The sequence below is a fragment of the Ptychodera flava genome, chromosome 16 (genome assembly GCF_041260155.1).
Source record: "Ptychodera flava strain L36383 chromosome 16, AS_Pfla_20210202, whole genome shotgun sequence".
Classification (NCBI taxonomy): Eukaryota; Metazoa; Hemichordata; class Enteropneusta; family Ptychoderidae; genus Ptychodera; species Ptychodera flava.
In genome coordinates this window covers 6,478,535-6,498,352 of record NC_091943.1, presented here as the reverse complement: position 1 = coordinate 6,498,352, position 19,818 = coordinate 6,478,535, and the positions used below count along the sequence as shown (strand labels likewise).

At 37.7% G+C, this 19,818-nt stretch overlaps 1 protein-coding gene across 2 annotated transcripts in view; it reads left to right on the top strand.

Annotated features, from left to right (window-relative positions):
• The window catches only part of LOC139152643 (TNF receptor-associated factor 2-like), a 64,589-nt gene that overhangs the window by 1,654 nt on the left and 43,117 nt on the right, over positions 1-19,818 (top strand). For both annotated transcript variants that reach the window (XM_070725898.1, XM_070725899.1), the window contains exon 2: positions 18,880-19,231. In XM_070725898.1, coding sequence (XP_070581999.1) covers positions 19,026-19,231 — 206 coding nt within the window. In that variant the 5' untranslated portion in view covers positions 18,880-19,025. The remainder of the gene's footprint in view (positions 1-18,879; positions 19,232-19,818) is intronic.

Genomic DNA, 19,818 nt, shown 5'->3' with positions numbered 1-19,818 from the left:
GTCGCACAGGCCATATTCCAGGCAGTCTACATTCGCATTTCAACTTTTAATGTTACACAATACACAGAAAGTTGGAAAACTAATGCTCAGGAGAGAGGGATTGATAAATTAATGCAACCTTATCAAATAATGCAACCTTATCAGTCTTTCTGACCGTTCACAAGACTATCAAATGGTTTATACCCGTAGAGACTAAAGAAACTTGTAAACTATTTCAATGACGCCATCGGAATAGTATGGAAATCCGGTCACGACATGCGACCTGCGACTTCACAACTGCGACATGCGGCCTGTTACTGTTAACATAATGAGCACTAGCAACGCTCAAAATATGCCCTAAAACAAAAACCCTTATAAGCGTCCGGAAACTCCGGTCGATGCTGGGTCATGTTAATTATAATACTTTACTTTATTGCTCAACAACACACTCAAGGAGTGTGGTAAGGCAAAAATTACAAAACTCAGCAAACACTGGATGAAGCTGCTGCTCGGGGAGGAACTAAAGTACAAGAAATAAATTTGACACCACAAAAATATAATATGACACCACACACCGGATCGCTCGCTATAGAGTCAGCCAATAGTGGCTAACTCTCTCAATAACGAATCTGGCTTCTCCTCTTCGAGGACGAAGATGACTTCACACAACCAAGCGGAGGGGATACAAAACAAGAGAGCGACTGATGAAGGAACCCCATTTTTTGTTCCGAAAGACCGTTAAGACGAATCACTCAATCAACAAACCGGTTTACCGGGGACCCAGATCACATGACTAGGGTCAAAGCACTATCGATTCACCGGTGTCTCGCCATGTATTCCACACAAAATAAATGCAACGATCCTTTTATTCACCACATCGTAACATTAAACAATATTGGTAGAGCCGATGTGTAGAGTTGCCCTCATTTTCCTTTATATTTATAAGCATTGTCCCTTTGAAACCGGACTTTGAAAGCAACCGAACAACACGTAGGCCTAGGCCAACACAGCTGTGTCATCGAAGCTCATCTCTTTCCTAAATGACACCACCTATCACTGATATTACTTGTTACTGCTTTTCATACTCTCAATAAACACCAAATACCTAAATCATGGATCAGGTCGTGATCTCGAGGGTCACATTTTCAAACCCCAAGTGGGAGCTAGGCCAGAGCACCCGGAAGTCGCAGGTTGCAGTTTGACAAACATGTAGGACGCAGGTCGCAGTTTTGAAGTCGCAGGTCGCATGTCGTGACCGGATTTCCATAGCATGACACATCAGCAGGAATTTAAGAGGAGCTTTGCGCAGCCAAGGGGTTTGATAGGCAAGCGCTCGTTTAGAAAATTTGCTAAACCTGAAAATGTCTGCGACATTTTCATTATTTGCATGAACTGGTCTTACTTCTGTGTACATAAGTCAAAACGTGTATATCATGCAAACAAACTCTCTTGGCTCGGGGGGGGGGGGATGGTTGCACACGTAATCACATGAATGAACGGTCTAAAGCACTCGTTCTGTAATGTGCTGAGATCGCATAAGTAACGATTAGAGATAATCGAGCCTTTGCTCAGAGTATCGCCAGTTGTAGCATTCTTGATGTGGTTTTCATGTCTAGGTGTGTTGAAAAATAAACTCCATATTGACATCGTTTACTTACTCAGTGCATGACGTGCATGTGGTCACGAAGGAAGTTACTACCCTGTGGTGGCAGGTGACCTTTGTACAGACGGAATACGTCCAAATTTAATCTAAATGTTGATGAACCGATGAAATAATGAAATTTTCCCATATTTCTACTGTCATTCTTAGATTTTAAGGTGAAAAAATGATTGGCTGATATTAATGTCACGGACCATGTACCTTTAACGGCGGACAGCACTTTTAGCCGATAATTAAAGCGCAGTGGTCGTCGCGCTGCGCATCCTCCTGAGGGGGTCCCCCTCTGTTGTAAACAAATCCAAGAACGCCGCACATGTTACGGGTTGATTGTAATGTTTGCGATATTGCCGCTTGTTAAAATGGCGGCTGATCTGTCACAAGCATACCAACTAACCAAGTGTAACACGCAATAAAAGGTCAATTAATCTAAGTTAAATATCTGCTGAATATTGAACAATAATTGCACGCTGGATTGAGATCACATTTGCTCATGATTTTCTTGAATCAGTTGAATGGGCTCGGCTACTGTTATCGCTCGAGCCATAGAGCTAGACGTACGCATGTACGCATGTATACGCCAACAGACTATCAACGACCTGGCTCTAGTTTTCGACATCGCTAGCAAGGACGAGAGCTTTCATTTCAAGAGGCCCGACAGGAGTACAACAAGTTGTACAAAGACAACAACTCAAACTACAGAAATCTACAGCTCGCAGAGCAATGCCCGCTGCAGCAAGAAGCATCTCTGCATCTGTTCCGTTCCGTGGTCTGTATGAACGTCCGTGTCAAACCGGGTATATGGCGCGCTACACTCGGCTGTGGAGAATCCAACTCAACAACAACAAAGTTTACCCGTTTTGGGGTGCAAACGAGAATTCTGAGTACAGGTATCAAGTCAAGCGAAGGACCTTTCATAGGTCTTCTTGTTATGTGGGGGTTATCTCACTTGAAAGAGGATTCAGACCTACCGGCAATCAGGAGGTACAACAACGAAGTTTGCCCAGCACCGGTTGGATCACTGCCATGACCGTGCACAGGCCCGGGGCACAGGATCTCTCGATACGTCTATGCACGGTGTAGCCATGCAATTTTCCTGCCAAATGCCGCGAAAACCCGCTCGTTTTGTCTATTGTTTCCTGACATTTACTATTTCTTACGACGTAATACTAGGAGAAGTAAGACATGGTGATCAACAGTTGGTTGTGGGCCAAGTCGTCGCGGGCCGGCCGGTACGTTGTGGGACCGGATTCTCTATATCCGTGTACGTCAACGCGGTGACCGTCTCCCAACAACATCTCCCGTGTCCTGCTCAGGCTAGCCGATCATGGTCTTGAGTGTAATTTTTGTGTTAGGCATTGTGCTTGTTGCTGGTCTACATATATAGGCAATGTTGATCATTTTAGTTATGTATTTTCACTGTACTGTACATAGCATTGTGTATAACTAGCGTGATCGCGCGCGATCAAAGCTTTTTGTTCACTGTGTCTGCGTACAGTGAACTCGTGACATAATGTGCTGAGTGTAGTGTCCAATGTTCGTAGCTCTACACGAGTTTATACCACTGAAGTTCGTTTCCGATCTAATATTTTACTAATGCATGATGTTGAGTCTTACAAAGGCCTTAACAAAGTGGGGGACTGCTCCCATCTCACTCCTATTGAAGTTGAGAAGACTTATGTTTACAAAAATTTATGTTTATCAACAAAAAAACCACGCAAGCGCGGCGCGACGACCACTGCGCTTTAAATTAGAAATACGAACTGGGTAAAATGCTAATCTGTGATACATTGCGGCTAGTCGATATTATAGAAATAAAAGGCGCGACGCCATGACGATTAACATGTGTTAATCCCCTGGACGAAGTCCACGGGACTTATTGTTTGGGGTCCGTGTGTCCGTGCGTCCGCCCGAGCAGATATGCCAATTCCTTTCAAACTTAGTACGAGGATAATAAACTATGGCATACATATGCACGTCCGTTGTTTGGATGTGGCACGCTTGATAAGTGCTAATTTGCATAATAAGGGATTTTTGAAAGCAGCTCTGTTTCTTAAGAGATTGCACCAAATTTGATGAAATTTGTACACATGTTGGTCACACAGAATTCTAGTAGCACATACATTTATCAGTATTGTGTCAATTGATTGCTTATTTGCATATTTTATGAATTTTCGTAAATTCAGTAATATTTCAATAAATACTGACTCAAATTTGATGAAACTTCATACAGATGTTTATATACCAAATTTGTCACTTTGTGCAAAGACATTTAGCAGAATCATGTAAATTAATTGCTAATTTACATATTTAATGAATTTTTGTAATTAGGTTGCTTATGTAAAGAAAAATCAACTTAAATTTTATGAATCGTGGTCCAGATCTTGGTATACCAGAGACGTAAGTGTGCAAAGATATTTAGCAGGATCATGTCATTTAATTGCTAATTTGCATATTTAATGAAATTGATGAAACTTTGTAGAGATATTCATATACCAACTGGTCCAATAATCATTTCCATTTAAGGAAATACATTACCAGGTCCATGGGACATTTGTGATTTACAATTTTAAGTAGGACCATCCTGTAAATCTGTGCAAAAACATTTAGCAGGATCATGTCATTGAATTGTTACTTTGCATATTTGATGAATTTCTGTAATAATGGAAGTATGTCTAGAGAAACTGCAGCAAATTTGATAATACTCGTTACGTATATTTAGCACACGGCGTTGTAATAGTGAAGAAAAACATTTAGCTGAACTAGTGATACACTGTCAATTAATTTGCACATTAATGAACTTTTCTAATTAGTGCACTGTGTTCAGAAATACTGCACCCAATTTGATAAAAACATGGTACAAATGTCATAGTAGCATACAAAGACATTTAGTCATATCGTGTTAATTAATTGCGTATTTGAACATTAAAGCCCGATGCGAACTTAATCTAAAAATCTAGCATAATATTTATATAACGATTGCAATTTCAAAGGAAAAAAAAGGACAGAAACACCTCATGATCTTCTTAACACCGTTGTTAATCTCGATCCGGTTTTTTTTTGGACCCGGGATTAAGTTAATTTTTGTAATTAGGCTCGTCAATAAATAATTCATCAGATTTGTTGAAACGTAGTATAGATATTGAGCTCATATTGCTTTAAATATGATTATCAGTATCCTTGTTAATTTCTAATTGGCATATTTAATGAACTTTCCTAATTAGTGTGATATGTCCAGAAATACTGCTTCAAATTTTATGAAACATGGTACAGATGTTGACATATTTTCCTGCACAACCCATGCCCTCGTAACTACCTTAGTCTAATCAAGTACATTATTATCAATTAGCAAACGTCTATGAATACACATATTAGGTAGTTTTGTATAGTAAAAATATTCATAGTTTCCTCACAGACTACAATGTATAGTGGATCAACATTTTCGGCGAAATTCCAGAATCAAATTTCTTGTATACATATGCACATGCAACCAACCTCTTCCAATCAAGACAATTATGTTAATTATTCAGGGTCCACATATGCACAAATATCCCAAGTATTTTATTCGGAGAAAATTCTTCTCAGGTTTATCACAGACTCCCGTGTACAGAAGATCACATTTTCGGCGAATTCTAAAATTAAATTTCTTGTACACGTGTGCACTTGTAAACACCCCATGCTAATCAAGTACATTTATATCAATTATCAAAGTCTTTAGATGAACAGATTTTGCTAGTCAGCTCACGTGTTGACACACGTGACCTAATGTCCCAGCGATATATGTCTGTTTGTCTGTCTGTCTGCATGTCTGTGTGTCTGTGGCCCAAATATCTCAAAACAGCTTATCAGATCATAATCAAATCTGGTACATAGATTTGGTTTTATAATTGCACGAACTGATTAATTTTTGGTGGGTGTGGCTCGCATATTTCATGCTCATTTGCATAATAAATGATTTTAGAAAAAACGGACATACAATGATAACGGCTGCACAGAATTGGATGAGATTTGCTACAAATGTTGATCACACTAGGATTTATCAGCCATGAAAGACATACAGGTGTGACATGAAAGTTAATTGCTAATTTGCATATTTGATGAACTTTCCTAATTGGGGTTATATTTTGATTGACTGTATCAAAGTTGACGAAACTTGCTAAGTATATTGAAGATACCATAGTTTAACATTAGATAAAGTCATTAAGAGTTTTTACTTCAGGCAATCCTGATTTGCATATTAAATGGACTTTCCCAATTATGGATATATATGTTGATTACCTTGACCAAAGTTGACGAAACTTGCTATGTACATGGAAGATGCTATGATACAATATTATTGAAAGTCATTAAGCATTTTTACTTAAGCCAATTCCTAATTTGCATACGTAATGAGCTTTCCTAATTAGGGATATATACCTTGATTAACTTGATAAAAATTTGGCAAACATGCTGTGCACATTAATGATATGAGGTTAAAACAATATTGAAAGTCATCAGCATTTTTAATTTTTGCTAATCACTAAATTGAATATTGAACAAACTTTCCAAATTAGGGATGTATATCTGGATTGTCATGAACAAAGTTGACTAAACGTGCTATGTATATTGTAGATACTATTATAAAATATTACCAAAGTCAGTTTTGATTTTGCAAGACATCTTACTTCTAATTCGCATATTTAACGAGTTTTTCTAATTAGGGAATATTTTGATTGACTTCACCAAAGTCAATGAAACTGCTATGAGCATTGAAGAAATATGATAAAATATTCATGAAAGGTGTTTGGCATTTTTACAACAATAAGTAAAAATGTGCATATTAAACTAACTTTCCCAATCAGGGATATAAGATTGGAAGGACTTTAAAATGTTAATGAACTTGCTATGTATATTAATCAGACAATTATGTTGTAGAAGTGAAAGATATTTTGCATTTTCATGTCAACTGGTCTATAATTTGTATATGTAATGATCTTTCACAGTTTGGCGTACATAACTTAAAGGACTTGGCAAAAGGAAATTACAGTTGCTGTATAAAGTGATGATTCAATGACAGCAGTCAAAGAAATTTAACGTTTTTATTTCAGGCTAATTACATATTTATATAATTTATATACTTAATGGCCTTTGGAATTAATCCGTGGTAAATATTGTTCATGATGTTGAACATAACACTTTCAATGAAGTTGTAAACATGTGGCTGAAGTTTAAATTTACAGACAACTGCTGCTATATACTGAAACACGTGAGCATTTTCAGTTCATAGCTGGTTTTACATTAGAAAATACGCGTTCATAGTAGACTCATGTATAGTGAGTCAACATCGATGAAATCCAAAAATCGTTTTTGTACACACATGCACTTTTTTCCTGCCACTTCAACAAAATAAGTTTACATGAATTACCAGACACATATAAATGTAGACATATCGCTTGTTTTTATGGGGAAAGTGCCCAATAGAGTCCCAGGTGTTATGATTTGATAGTTTAGGACGAAGCACTATATCGGCATATTTTGCCTCCCTTTGGGGGTGTCAATGTTATAGCAAGTCAGAAGGGGGACTTAAAAAACATTGTGAGTTTGTTAGGGGTATTTGAAAAAATCTGAGAACTTTTTAGAAACCCCCTCGAGGTCTTTTCTGAGGTGTTTTTGAATTCAGCATAACCCTAAACGTGATACATGAATAGAATAATCTCTCCTTGTTTTTCCGCACCTTTAAAGTAACCGCTTATCTACTGTGAGTCATGTATGTTTTAACAACTGCTCAGCAATGGCGACAGATCGCTTCTTCCTGTTTGACATTGTACTTTGACGGCAGAGACTTTCCTCACCCTTCACTTATGCAGGTTTGAAAATGATTTAAGTCATAAATTTCCTTGACAGAGATGCACTTCGTCCTCCGCTCCTCATTGTTTGCACTTTACGTTGGATAACACAAGTATGTAGACGCTCTGAGATTTTGACCTCACTGAGAAGCCCAGTCTGTTCGATTATGGTGGTCCACGTCTTTGTAGACAGTGGACCTTTCTAGATATTGTAACCTTGTTGACGTATCGTAATTAAAGCTGTCCAAATCATGGTGTACTACTCGGCTGTATGAGCGTTACCCACGCCACTTATCGCGAGTAACCCGGTATAGCAACGACAAACCACGACCAATATACGTACTGGGACGGTCAAGACCGAAACTCCACTCTACCACGGTCCATAACACAATAATCACTACTGTCGTGATCCGCGTCACCATAGAAAAGACCACGCCTACGCTGAATAAGAAATCGGGCAATAGCAAATAAAATTTAAAATTGGGTTGTAGTTGCCAATTCGCATTCGCTGTATTGAAAATTAAACATTCCAGTGCACATAGCTTTAATTTGTTATAAAATTCTCACTACATATATAAGCAGTTATGAACTGAAATTGATCTCGTGTTTCAGTTAATATTGCAGTTGTCAGTAAATTTAAACTTCATTGAAAGTGTTATGATCAATATCATGGGCAATACTCACCAAAGATAAATTCAAAGGTCATTAAGTATATAAATATGAGATTGACTGAAATCAGAATACATTTTTTTGACTGCTGTCATTGTATTACCACTTTATGTAGCAAGTGTAGTTGCGTTTGGTCAAGTCCTTTAAAGTAGATATTCCAAGCTGTGAAAGGTCATTAGATATACAAGTTGTAAATTAGCTGACATGAAAATGTAAAATATCTTTCACTTATAAAACATTATTGTGTCATTAATATACATAGCAAGTTTCGTAAAATTTTTTGGGGGGAGGGGGCCCTCCGGTTTTACATCCCTAATTGGAAAGTTAGTTAAAAATCCAAATTGCAAGTTTTGTCAATTTTGGGCATGTCAACCCAGATATATATCCCTAATAAGAATATTTCGTTAAACATGCAAATGAGTTATAAGTTTAAACTGCTAAACAACTTTCGTGATTGTTATATCGATTTAACTCAAATATATATAGCAAGTTTCGCCAACTTTGATCATGCCAATCCAGATATATATCCCTAATTTAGAAAGTTCGTTCAATATGCAAATTATTTGTCAGTGGAAGTAAAAACCTAATTGACTTTCAATATTGTTTTAACCTAGTGTCATCAATGCACATAGCAAGTTTCGCCAATTTTAATCAAATTAATCCAGGTGTCTATCCCTAATTAGGAAAGTTCATAAAATATGCAAATATGGAACTGGCTTCAGTAAAACTGCTTGATGACTTCAAATAATGTTGTATCATAGTACCTCCATGTACGTAGCAAGTTTCGTCAACTTTTGTCAAGGCAATCAAGATATATCTGGAAATTTCATTAAATATGCAAATTACAGATTGCCTACAGTAAAAATTAATGACTTTCAATATTGTTTAAACTAGTATAATCAATGTACTTAGCATGTTTCGCAAACTTTGATCGAGTTAATTCAGGTACATATACCTAATTACGAAAGTTCATAAAATATGCAAATTCGGAATTGGTTGAAGTAAAAATACTTAATGACTTTCAACAATTTTGTATCATATTATCGTCCATGCACATAGAATGTTTCGTTAACTTTGGTCAAGTCAATCAAGATAGATGACCCTATTAGTTAAGTTCATTAAATATGCAAAATTAAGAATTGGCTAAAGTAAAATTAATGACTTCCAGTAATGTTAAATCTTAGTCTCTACAATGCATAGAAAGCTACGCAATTTTTGATGTAGCCTATTCAGATATATCCCTAATAAGGATAGTTCATTAAATATGCAAATTAGCAATTAACTTTCATGTCACACCTTTACGTTTCATGGCGGATAAATCCTTGTGCGATCAGCGTTTGTACAAATCTCGTATTCTGTGCAGCCGTTCTCATTGTATATTTGTTTTCTAAGATCATTAATTATGCAAAAAAGCATGAATTATGCCACAACCGCCAAATCAGTTCTTGACATTCTCAAACAGAATCTATGTACCTGATTTGATTATGATCTGATGAGCCATTTTTGAGATATTGGACAGACGCACTGACACAGACACACTGACACACCAACAGACAGACAGACAGACAGACAGACAGACAGACAGATATCGCTGCGACATTAGCTCACGTGTGTGAACACGTTAGCTAAAAGGAGACGTGTTTCAAAGATAATTAGCATTGAATTATATTTCCTCAAATTAGTTTCACCGGCTATGAAAACCCATTTGATTTGGAAAAGAATGTAAAAGCACTCTATCAACGAAAATCTTTAAAAATTGATCATCACTCAAGTTGTGTATTCTATATGAATGAATAAATTGGAATATTGACTGACCAAAATGTACCACGGATTGTACAACCTACATACAACTCAAATGGTATTTCTTCAGTGAACCTACTTGTACGTACAATGTTTGTGAGCGATTTGTTCATTGGAGAAAAAACTTGTTTCTCAAGTATTGCTCCTGATCTGTGCAATTGCTTTTGCGATGGACATTCAACGTTTGATGTGTATTTGAAAAGATAAGCAGGCCGATATTGACTAGTTATGAAAATATATTCAGTGATATCCAGATTTCAAAGTACTAACACATTGCGGTCTGAAAGCAGTGTGTGAAGCTCACACAAAATCTCTACTGGCCCAAGCATGACAGCAACTTTATAAATTCACTGGCCCTAAAGAAAATCCACAACCCTCAGGTCAAATCCAAATATAGTGCAGAGTTTTTATCCGCGCTCAGCATAGGGGCCTAGAAATTTTGATAGAAAAAAAAAAGACGCCACTTCTCAAACTGATTTGTGCCTTTTAATTTTTTAAAGGAAGGCAAATGAAGATGACTATTAAAACCAAAAGTTTAGACAACTGATCTCAGTGCCAAAACATTGTGAAATCAGTGAAAGGTTAAGCACAAACACATAAAACATTTCTATTTCTTAAACCAGCCGTTAACAATAAGTATTTCTAACTTAGAGAACACGAGCACAAAGCGTGGGCTTGAATGTGCCAACACGGAAAAACTAAGCGTCCAGAACTCTGATCAGGATGGGTAAGCTTATAGGTTTTGGCACCACAAACACCGGATACACACACAAATGCAGTCATTACAACAGTTAACTCTTTCAAAAACGATTCTGGCTTCTCTTTGAGGGAAGATGACTATCATCAAATCCAAGGAAGAGAATGCAAAAAACTAGGGCCATTGATGAAGGGAAAAAATACTGAATTGTCAAACCCCACGTGAAAAGAAGAATTACAAAAATGAAATCTTCACAGGTGACCAAGGCAAATGGCCATCAATGTCAAGTTACAATCAGGCGCTATTTTTCACAATGTGCCAATATCGGACATTTATTTTCTAGTCTCGAAGTTTGACGTCAAAACAATTTCTGTCATACATAACAATTTATATACTGTTCTAATATCGATACTTGACCATACAAGAATGACTTGCCTTCTGTTGCGGCACGCTGGGTTTGTGAATTGCTAATATTTTACCTCAGGTTGATACCTATCGGCGACTTTTGGACTCTAATGATCGATACTAGACAATTCCAGAATTACTTGCCTCGATACGTGAAATCACAGATATTTACTTGATATTTATCGGCTGTGACTCTAATATCGATACTATACAATGACTTGCCTTGTGTCTCTTGCACGTCTGTGGTGGTGGGTTTAAAACGTAAAGGCCAAACCCAGCCCGTAAAAGACAGAAATCCTGTCCGAAAACACCTCAGCTATGGACCCACAGCTAGTGAATTCAATATCGATACTAGTCAACTCTAGACTTATAAATCGCGAGTAAATATCCAATATATATCCGAGATTTACCACCTAACAGATCTTGACAAGCCCGACTTCCTCAATCCGACCCTAACTTCGATACTTGACGATTCTATAACTTGTCAAATCGCCGGGAAATATTCGATCTAAATCGGGGTTTCACTTGTACCTTGCAGATCTGGCCGCCACGTCTAGCCAGACTTGTCTAAAACTGGGGGTAAATATCCTAATATTGGACACTTCGCCACCTCACGTACCTGACCAAACAATTCTAATTTCGATACCGTGTTGTCTAGTAGCTGTAAATATCCGATATCATATAAAATTGCAATATCGCTGCGCGGCGTCCTCGAAATCCAGTTTACCTCGACACGGTCGATACGCTGAACAATGACTCTTTTATGACCACAACGAGATCTCGAACCGCACACATGCTTAACAAATGGGGAGCATATTGAATAGCGCTACTACTCTCGTGAGAAAACATGAGGTTAGGTCTTTCTCCTCGATGCAGTACCGATCAGTCTGTTGAGCTTTGCGATTTTCATGTTTGCAAATCTCTTGAAAGAATAAATTTCGTTTCTTTGAATAATTTTGTCAGGTATTTAGCTTAGCAAAACATTTGGGTAAACTTTTTTCTATATAGTGAAAGTTACTGGCCCGCGTGTTTAGGAATAGCAGGACATCTTTCAAGCGTTACTGGTCCGGCATGAAATATCTGGTCTCGGGCCATCGGGTTAGCGTGAATTTCGCACGCTGTCTGAAAGTATGCCTTAGTATATGGTATTCCGCGAGACTTATTTTCTACCTGAAAGCCGGTTGCTATTGACGACGGCGAGCATTGTATCAATTTATTTTCAATAGATCAAACCGATCGAAATCTGCTCGCGTGCCGCTCATGTGTTCAGGTCATGAATATTTCCAAAATAAGCCGTATATATTGACTATATACCGTAAAATCAAGGTATCCCCTGGTTTCTTGTACTCAAATAGACGACACTTTTTAAGTTTTGGAGATGATTTATGTTTCCGTACATTTTAGCGCACTTTGGCTTAATTTGGCGCTAAGAGAACACTGCGTTCTTCAAATGAATAAAATTTGATGACTCCCAGTAACTTAAACTTCATTCTTTTGGTATAAAAATGTATGATGCTTTGTTGTCCAATGACATTTCAGAAATATCATTTGGAAACATGGTTTAGAAAATACTTGATTAACAAAATTCTTGCAACAGGCAATGCCGGTGCCATAAAAAAGGGTACCCTTATCTCACTGCAAAGTAGACATAGGCGTGTTGCAGATGGACCGGTCTGGACCGAGCTTATATAGGTTTTGTAGGTGGGCTTTGGATGGCAAATAAGACTCCTGGAGGGCTGTACTATGAGATTGAGGAGATCCTCTGTCGAAGACCTGTCAGGAGAGAGCCCGAACTAACACTCTTATTTCCAATGGATTGGTAATTCTACTTAGGCACGAAGAACTGACATCAATCATGAGAAGCTTGCCATCACTCGATCATTCTTGGGTGCGTTCTGCAACGCAAAGCTATCACTGGAGGTAAAAATTGCAGAACACTTTGGTGGCAAAAACTGCCGCAAGTGTTGTAGATTTTAGTAGGAAACAGCTGTGAATATTTCTTACAGGATTGACTTTTTTGTAATCTGTAAGTTGATCTCAGCAGATCAGCTTCTGGCCAACCTTGTACAAGAATAAACTGAAATGTCGTTTCTCTCCTCTCCCCCTTTTCCTGCCCAAAAACATTTTGCAATTGGTATGACCGTGCCCGCTACGGCAGCGGCTCAACACGCAATTGAATGGCTAACCATTTCAGTCTAAAGGTCCCATCTCTTGATCTGTTATTCACCATCGAAATGAGTGAGGTTGTCTACCTTTTGCAGTGGCACAGCCAATGGTCTGGCAATGTTTCACAGATAACTGTCTCACATATATATGTTATACTTCAGTTGCTATAATTAAAAGGAATGTGATGGGACCAACCATCCTTTTTGTACTGCCACCGCCGAGTGCCACATACTGCACATGTAGTAATGTATTTGTACACCATTGGCTGCAGTTGTAAAGCCGGCCAAATTTTCACCAATTTTGCTCTTCAGGAAAATACCCCTATCAAAACCGACAAAGTCATGAAAGTTGAAGTTTGCCTTTCAAACTTTGGCAAGATTGAGAAAGACATGACCTGTTGGGTTGTATTCTGTCAAAGCTGATGTTACCAAGAAAACTGAAAGCCTATATCTGTCAGTATATCAAGCTTATAATCGTCAGATGGCAGTGTCTCTTCCTTTTTCATGTGCTGGCAACCTGCGCCCCGGTAGGGTTCATCCAAAGTACACTTTTCTGTGTGTTTTTTGTAGTACTTTGGATTATCTAAAAGAAATACCCGGATTGATTTGGAAAATGCACAATGATCATAAAAATGCTCCCTTAGTGGATGTTTGATGTACAGCATATTATATTCACTAGAATGTCAATTGTATGAGTGATGGACAGATAAAAGCTTATGTGAAAATGCTTTGAAAGGTAAAGTTTGAGAAGAGAGGTTTTAAGTTCCTAGCACTAGTCGACCACTCAACCTTCTGCTGAGGGTTTGAAAAACGGTATCCTGGAGTCAATCTTATGGTTTATTAAACAAAGATAAATATAGAAACTGGAGATGTTTCGTGTTCCCAGTACACCATTCGACCTTTAAAAGGTTTGAAAAACATTGTCCTTTGGTCAGTCTTATGGTTTATTATTTAAATGCAGGCATTGCACTTTTGGAGTTTTCCATTCTGAATGGCAAATCGACTTTCAGAACTTTCAGCAACAAGTGAAACTCAGTTAACCGGCAGCCTAAGACTCAGATAGCAAGCCCACGTTTCAGAGGGCAAAAATCCTTGTATTTGATGAAGTAATGAGAGGCAGGTATTTTAAACCAATTATGCTTTGTTATGTAGGTCATTTTCCCTACACTCATGACCTGGGTTTAATTAGTCTAGAACATCCTTAAGGTCACTGCGATTATTTGTTTGGTCAGAAAAATACCAATAGGCATTTGATACTCTTAAAGCCATACTGCATAGCGCTCCAGTCTTGTCTGCATCAGATTTCAGTTTGCCTTTCAAATTAGCTGTAGATGCTAGTGATGTGGCTGCTGGTGCTCTTTTATTGCAAGAGGATAGTCATCGAATAGATTGCTATTTTTCACGCAAATTTACCAAATTGCAGAAAAAACTACTCTACAATTGTAAAAGAGTGTCTATCTTTGATATTAGGTTTACAGCATTTTGAGGTTTATGTTACTTCTTCAAATCAGCCAATAGTGGTTTATATTGAGCACATCCCTCTTGTTTTTTCTGCAGAAATTAAAAGGTAAAAATCAGAGATTGTTAAGACGGAGTCTAATGTTACAGGAGTTTAATCTTGACATTAGACATATCAAGGGCAGAGGGAGACTGTCTCTCTCGTGTTTAGAGTTTATTGTTATTCACACATTTGTAAAAGAATGATTTGTTTTGGAAAATTTTCTGCTTTGAAGAGGGGATGTGTTATGTAGTCATTTTCCCCCATACTCATTACCTGAGTTCAACTAGTGTAGAACATTCTTAAGGTCACTGCTCTTCATGCCCTTGAAACCAATTAGTCTTGTTTTGTTTACAACTTTCTGGAAATTCAATCAGTCATAAATGGAGATATTTATGGAGCAGTAATTAGCATATCGATAGAAGTTGATTGTTATTTTGTGTCTTATATTCTTTTGTATAACCATCTAAGTATAAATACTTTGGCGGCACAGTTTTCAGTCAGACATTTTGGGATCGTGTCACAGACGTGTTACTTCAAGACTTTGGCAACTCCAGCAATATTAATTTCAAGATTTTTCAAGACTTTTCAAGACCTTCACAGCAACGCTGGCAAATACCTCAATATTTCAAGATAACCCACTCTTCTCAATCGTTTCCGCGAGTTTCAGAGTAATACGAACGGAAATGAGTGGAAACTTTGGACGGGAAAATCGAACATCGTCGCCTGCGGCGGCCATATTTATAACTCGCTATGTGCTTGTGTGCACATGGCCTTCTATCGCATTTGAGCATTATCATAAAAAGACTGAAAGTATTCACATATAAATAGCCCATGATTGAGCTGTGCATTATTTCATTTCGTTAGTTTAAAGTCATATTAATGTTTTTAGGTGCTTTGAGAATCTTCAAAACCCCCTTAAATGGTGGCCAAATGGTCGTACAGGCCCTCGTACGGCCCCACGTGCGGACCCTCGCACGCTCAAGCTCTTCCGCCTTACGACCCCAGTCCAGAAAACCCGTATCGGGCCGTAAAGATTAAAATCGATCGAGTCTACATTGTTGGTAACACAAAACAGTGAATGGTCATTACGGTACATGTTATTTTGATAGTGTTTACGGGTGATGATTTAGACTCTGTCAGGTGTAATTTTTAGGTCCAACTGGACTTTGACCATCATCTGCTTTTCGTTGACTTTTTGAATACACTAAGTCCGTACTCAGAAAGTACTTTCTTTGAACATGAAGTCATGAGGCTGTTCAGCGAATATATAAGAGTCCTGCATTACGGCATTGGAAGTGCCTATGCTGTGACATGTAACGGGTCAGCTCAGTGACGTCTATATTCAAAACCCAGGCTATTGTTTTTAATCAATAGAGCAAGTGCATTAAAATGAAAATCCCCAAGTTCTACTGAAAGGACCGTCCAACTCACTTCAGGTACCGATTTCAAGGTACTTTATAGTTACGTACTTATTTTTGATACATTTTACGCAAATAAAAACGCATTTGTGTAGAATCATACGCAAGTTTTGAAATCGTAACAGAAATGCAGAAAGCAGAGTTTGGAAATTGCATTCAAAAACAATTTTGTGACTTTAAAATTATCACTTCGTATACATTTTATTTACAGGTCAGCAGAGAAGTGCGTCATTATTATTTCCACATTGTTATTTCTTTTTTCTGCATAATTTTAACTTCTTTCCACATTGAACTATATTTAGGTAGTTTACTGTGGCTTACATTTTTTCTGATTGATCTATCATTCATATATTTAATCTTTCTTTGGGTTCTTTGGGTCCATATCCCACCTTATGCAGGTGCATCATCAACTATTTGCCAACAACTCCAGACCAACAACCAATGCGGCCTGGCCTCAGACTGGGGAAGCTACAGCAAAATTTACACCATTTTTCTTAAAGCGTTATATTTATATTGTGTTGCCAATAATTCTGCTATTGTTGTCATAGCTGTACCTTTACGTAATAAAGCAAGATAATTGATTATAAAAAAGTAGTGTGGATATGTAGCGTGCGCCTCGCCCACAAAATTATACATGCGAAGTGTAACACTTGCTATTGGTGATAAAGTACATAAAAGTGACCTTTGTTGAATAAAAAGGATTAGAACTCTCTCCAAAAATGTTAAAACATGTTATCACATGCACAAGTCAAGTTTGTCCTCTCCGAAAAAAATACAGGATTTATTCTCTGGTTGTTTTACGTCACGACAACCCGCGTCTATGTCATCAATTTTGATGCATCGGACCTTTTTTGCGTTGATCTTCCGTGCTCGTAAATGTAAACAAAAAACATGGCGGCTGATATTTCTCCACCGATCAAAATGTGTCTGACGTGAAAATATCGCAAACATTAGTCATGATTATTAGAGTCTGACAATACATCAACTAGGCAAATTTTTGAGACCTCGTGTTTAAGTTTTGTCGCCAATATGCGTGGGGGTTCGTATTCATATGGACCCCGCCGACGCCTGAATGGCGCCTGAATGATTATTAGAGTCTGACAATACATCAACTAGGCAAATTTTTGAGACCTCGTGTTTAAGTTTTGTCGCCAATATGCGTGGGGGTTCGTATTCATATGGACCCCGCCGACGCCTGAACTTTCGACGCACTGGACAAATGAAGGGTAGACATTCGGTGCGGTGTCCATGCCTCCAAAGCCATGTAATGAAATCGATATTTTCGCAGACTACGACATTAATAATCTGGACAATGTAAACACAAGAGTGTACCGTAATTACGTGAATAATTTGCGGAAACAACGAACTCGAAGCTGGTGGCGTTACCTTGGGTTCCGTAAGCATTGCAAGTCCAGGGTCAGACGCGATGTTTATAGTGTTCGCGCCGTCGGGATTCAGTCGATATATGTTCCCGAAAAATAGCTTATCTTCGTCTGTGATAAATTTCTAGGTCCATGCTATCTTTGAAATAGAATATAACTTTGTGGAAGGTACGTGTAAACCGAGAGGTCCTCTGGCATTTGCTCAATACCCGAACGAACATGAACGCCGTGTTCCTCGCTCACTCACGCGACGGACGACTTGAAATGATTGCCAACTTGTGCACGGTGTACTGATGTTATACCTAAAGTAGTTCAAAAGTTTAAACGCGGAATCGTCATGGAAACTTCTTTTATTTTTCAAAAATAACGAATTCTTGGCTTGTGCATGTGATAAGTATATTATTCCCCTAATATTTTTCTTCGTTCAGCGAAGGAAAATACAAGTGACGTAATGACTGTGTCACCACTTGTCGAAGACGAGTGGTGACACGGTCATTACGTCACTCGTGTGGTGAAACGGTCATTACGTCACTCGTATTTTCCTTCGCTGAACGAAGAAAAATATTAGGGAATAATATCTAAATGTAATTCGTAGAACATATGACAAACTATATCTACCCAAATATGACAGAGAGTGCACTCAATAAATCAGTTACTTTTTTACCTTTAGACTTAAACACGTTTCTTTTAAAGTCGCACCCCTCTGCTTGATCTTAATACGCCTTTTTGACAATGGTAAATTACTCTTTTGGTTTATAAGCGGCAAGTTCTTGTCATATAAGACATGCGATATAATAATTTCACCGGGCTTGTATTAAAAAAAATCCTCTCTGACGTCATCACTCACATCAAACAATTCCACTTAACGATAGATAGCATCTGCTGTAAGCTCCACCCAAAGCCATGTTTTCCTATGAGCTGCAGGCGAAAAGCCCATAGGAACTGTTAACTTAACAGTTCCTATGGGCTTTTCACCTGCAGCTCATGGGAAAATACGTGGATGTCGGCAGGCCCAGTCAATAAATGAAGTCTCCGACATTATTGATTTATGAGTAACTAAAATAATCATCTTAGGGAAACAATGTACTATTTGCAATTAATTCTTAGAAATTTAAAAACAACTTAAAACTCTTATCTATTTTGTTGTCATAAAGTGCACCATACAGAACTTTAAATGTGACTTTGTCCCGAATTATTTACTGAAATATAAAACGTGTTGATCATAATCCGCTTCGTAGTAACTTCGTAGCAACGCATTAAGCCACATGAACCAATGAATGGATTACTGTTTGTCGTTATGTATACTAAAAAGTGGCATTTATCTATTTATATAATGCAGCTATTGACAATTATTTATTTTTTTTAATGCCATTTTTTTCAGAACGAAACGAATCACTCATTATTCTCTGGTCTTCGTTGTGCCTCTGTCTTGAAGTTTATAATCATTCGCATCTTTTCACGGTCAACTTGGTACGGTATTTCTGAAGTTGCGTCATAACTGGTACAGAATAAGCCCGCAGAGATAGGATGAAAGCAACAAACAAAAGCAGATATGTTTCCATACCACAAAGACGAACGGTTTCCGTGTTGGGATATTCAAAACTGTACCTGAAAATTCCAGAAGGAGATGAATTAAAATATAAATGTATAGATTGCAAGTTTTTTCTGAGAAATCCTTATCAGAGTATCTGTGGACATAGGTTTTGCTACTCTTGCGTCGAAAATCTAACCAGGTAAGATCTAAAATGAGAAACCACTGCACATAAACTTGATTTCTGTTACTTGATTTATGAAACACAGAATGTCATACGAAATTTAAATGCCCAAAACACACGACAAATTTAAAGGCGTTTTACGATAAAACGAAAATCGATCCACACATTATTTAATGTCCATACTGAGATGATCAAATGAAATTGGTATACAATGCAAGAGCCGAGGTACATAAATATTCCACATCGATAAAGGGTCATTAGCATAGAATTTTAATACCGAAACAATGCTCATTAATGTAATCTGCATATTTGAATATCATTATACCCCGCATCTTGCACTTATAGAAATTGGAAAGAATACTAGATGCACACGTAAAATGTGTTCTCTTGTCCGACTGAGATGATATACAAATTCAGGATGTCCAAGTCACTATAAGTACTTGCATACATGTCAGAGACCATACGATAAAAATGGAAATATGCAAATTATTTCTTTGTAATAAAAATAACACATTAATTTTGTGATTGACGGGGAAACAAAATTAGTTTTGACGTTATGCAATGAATTGTTTATGTATGCTTGTCATAACATTTTGTTAATTAAC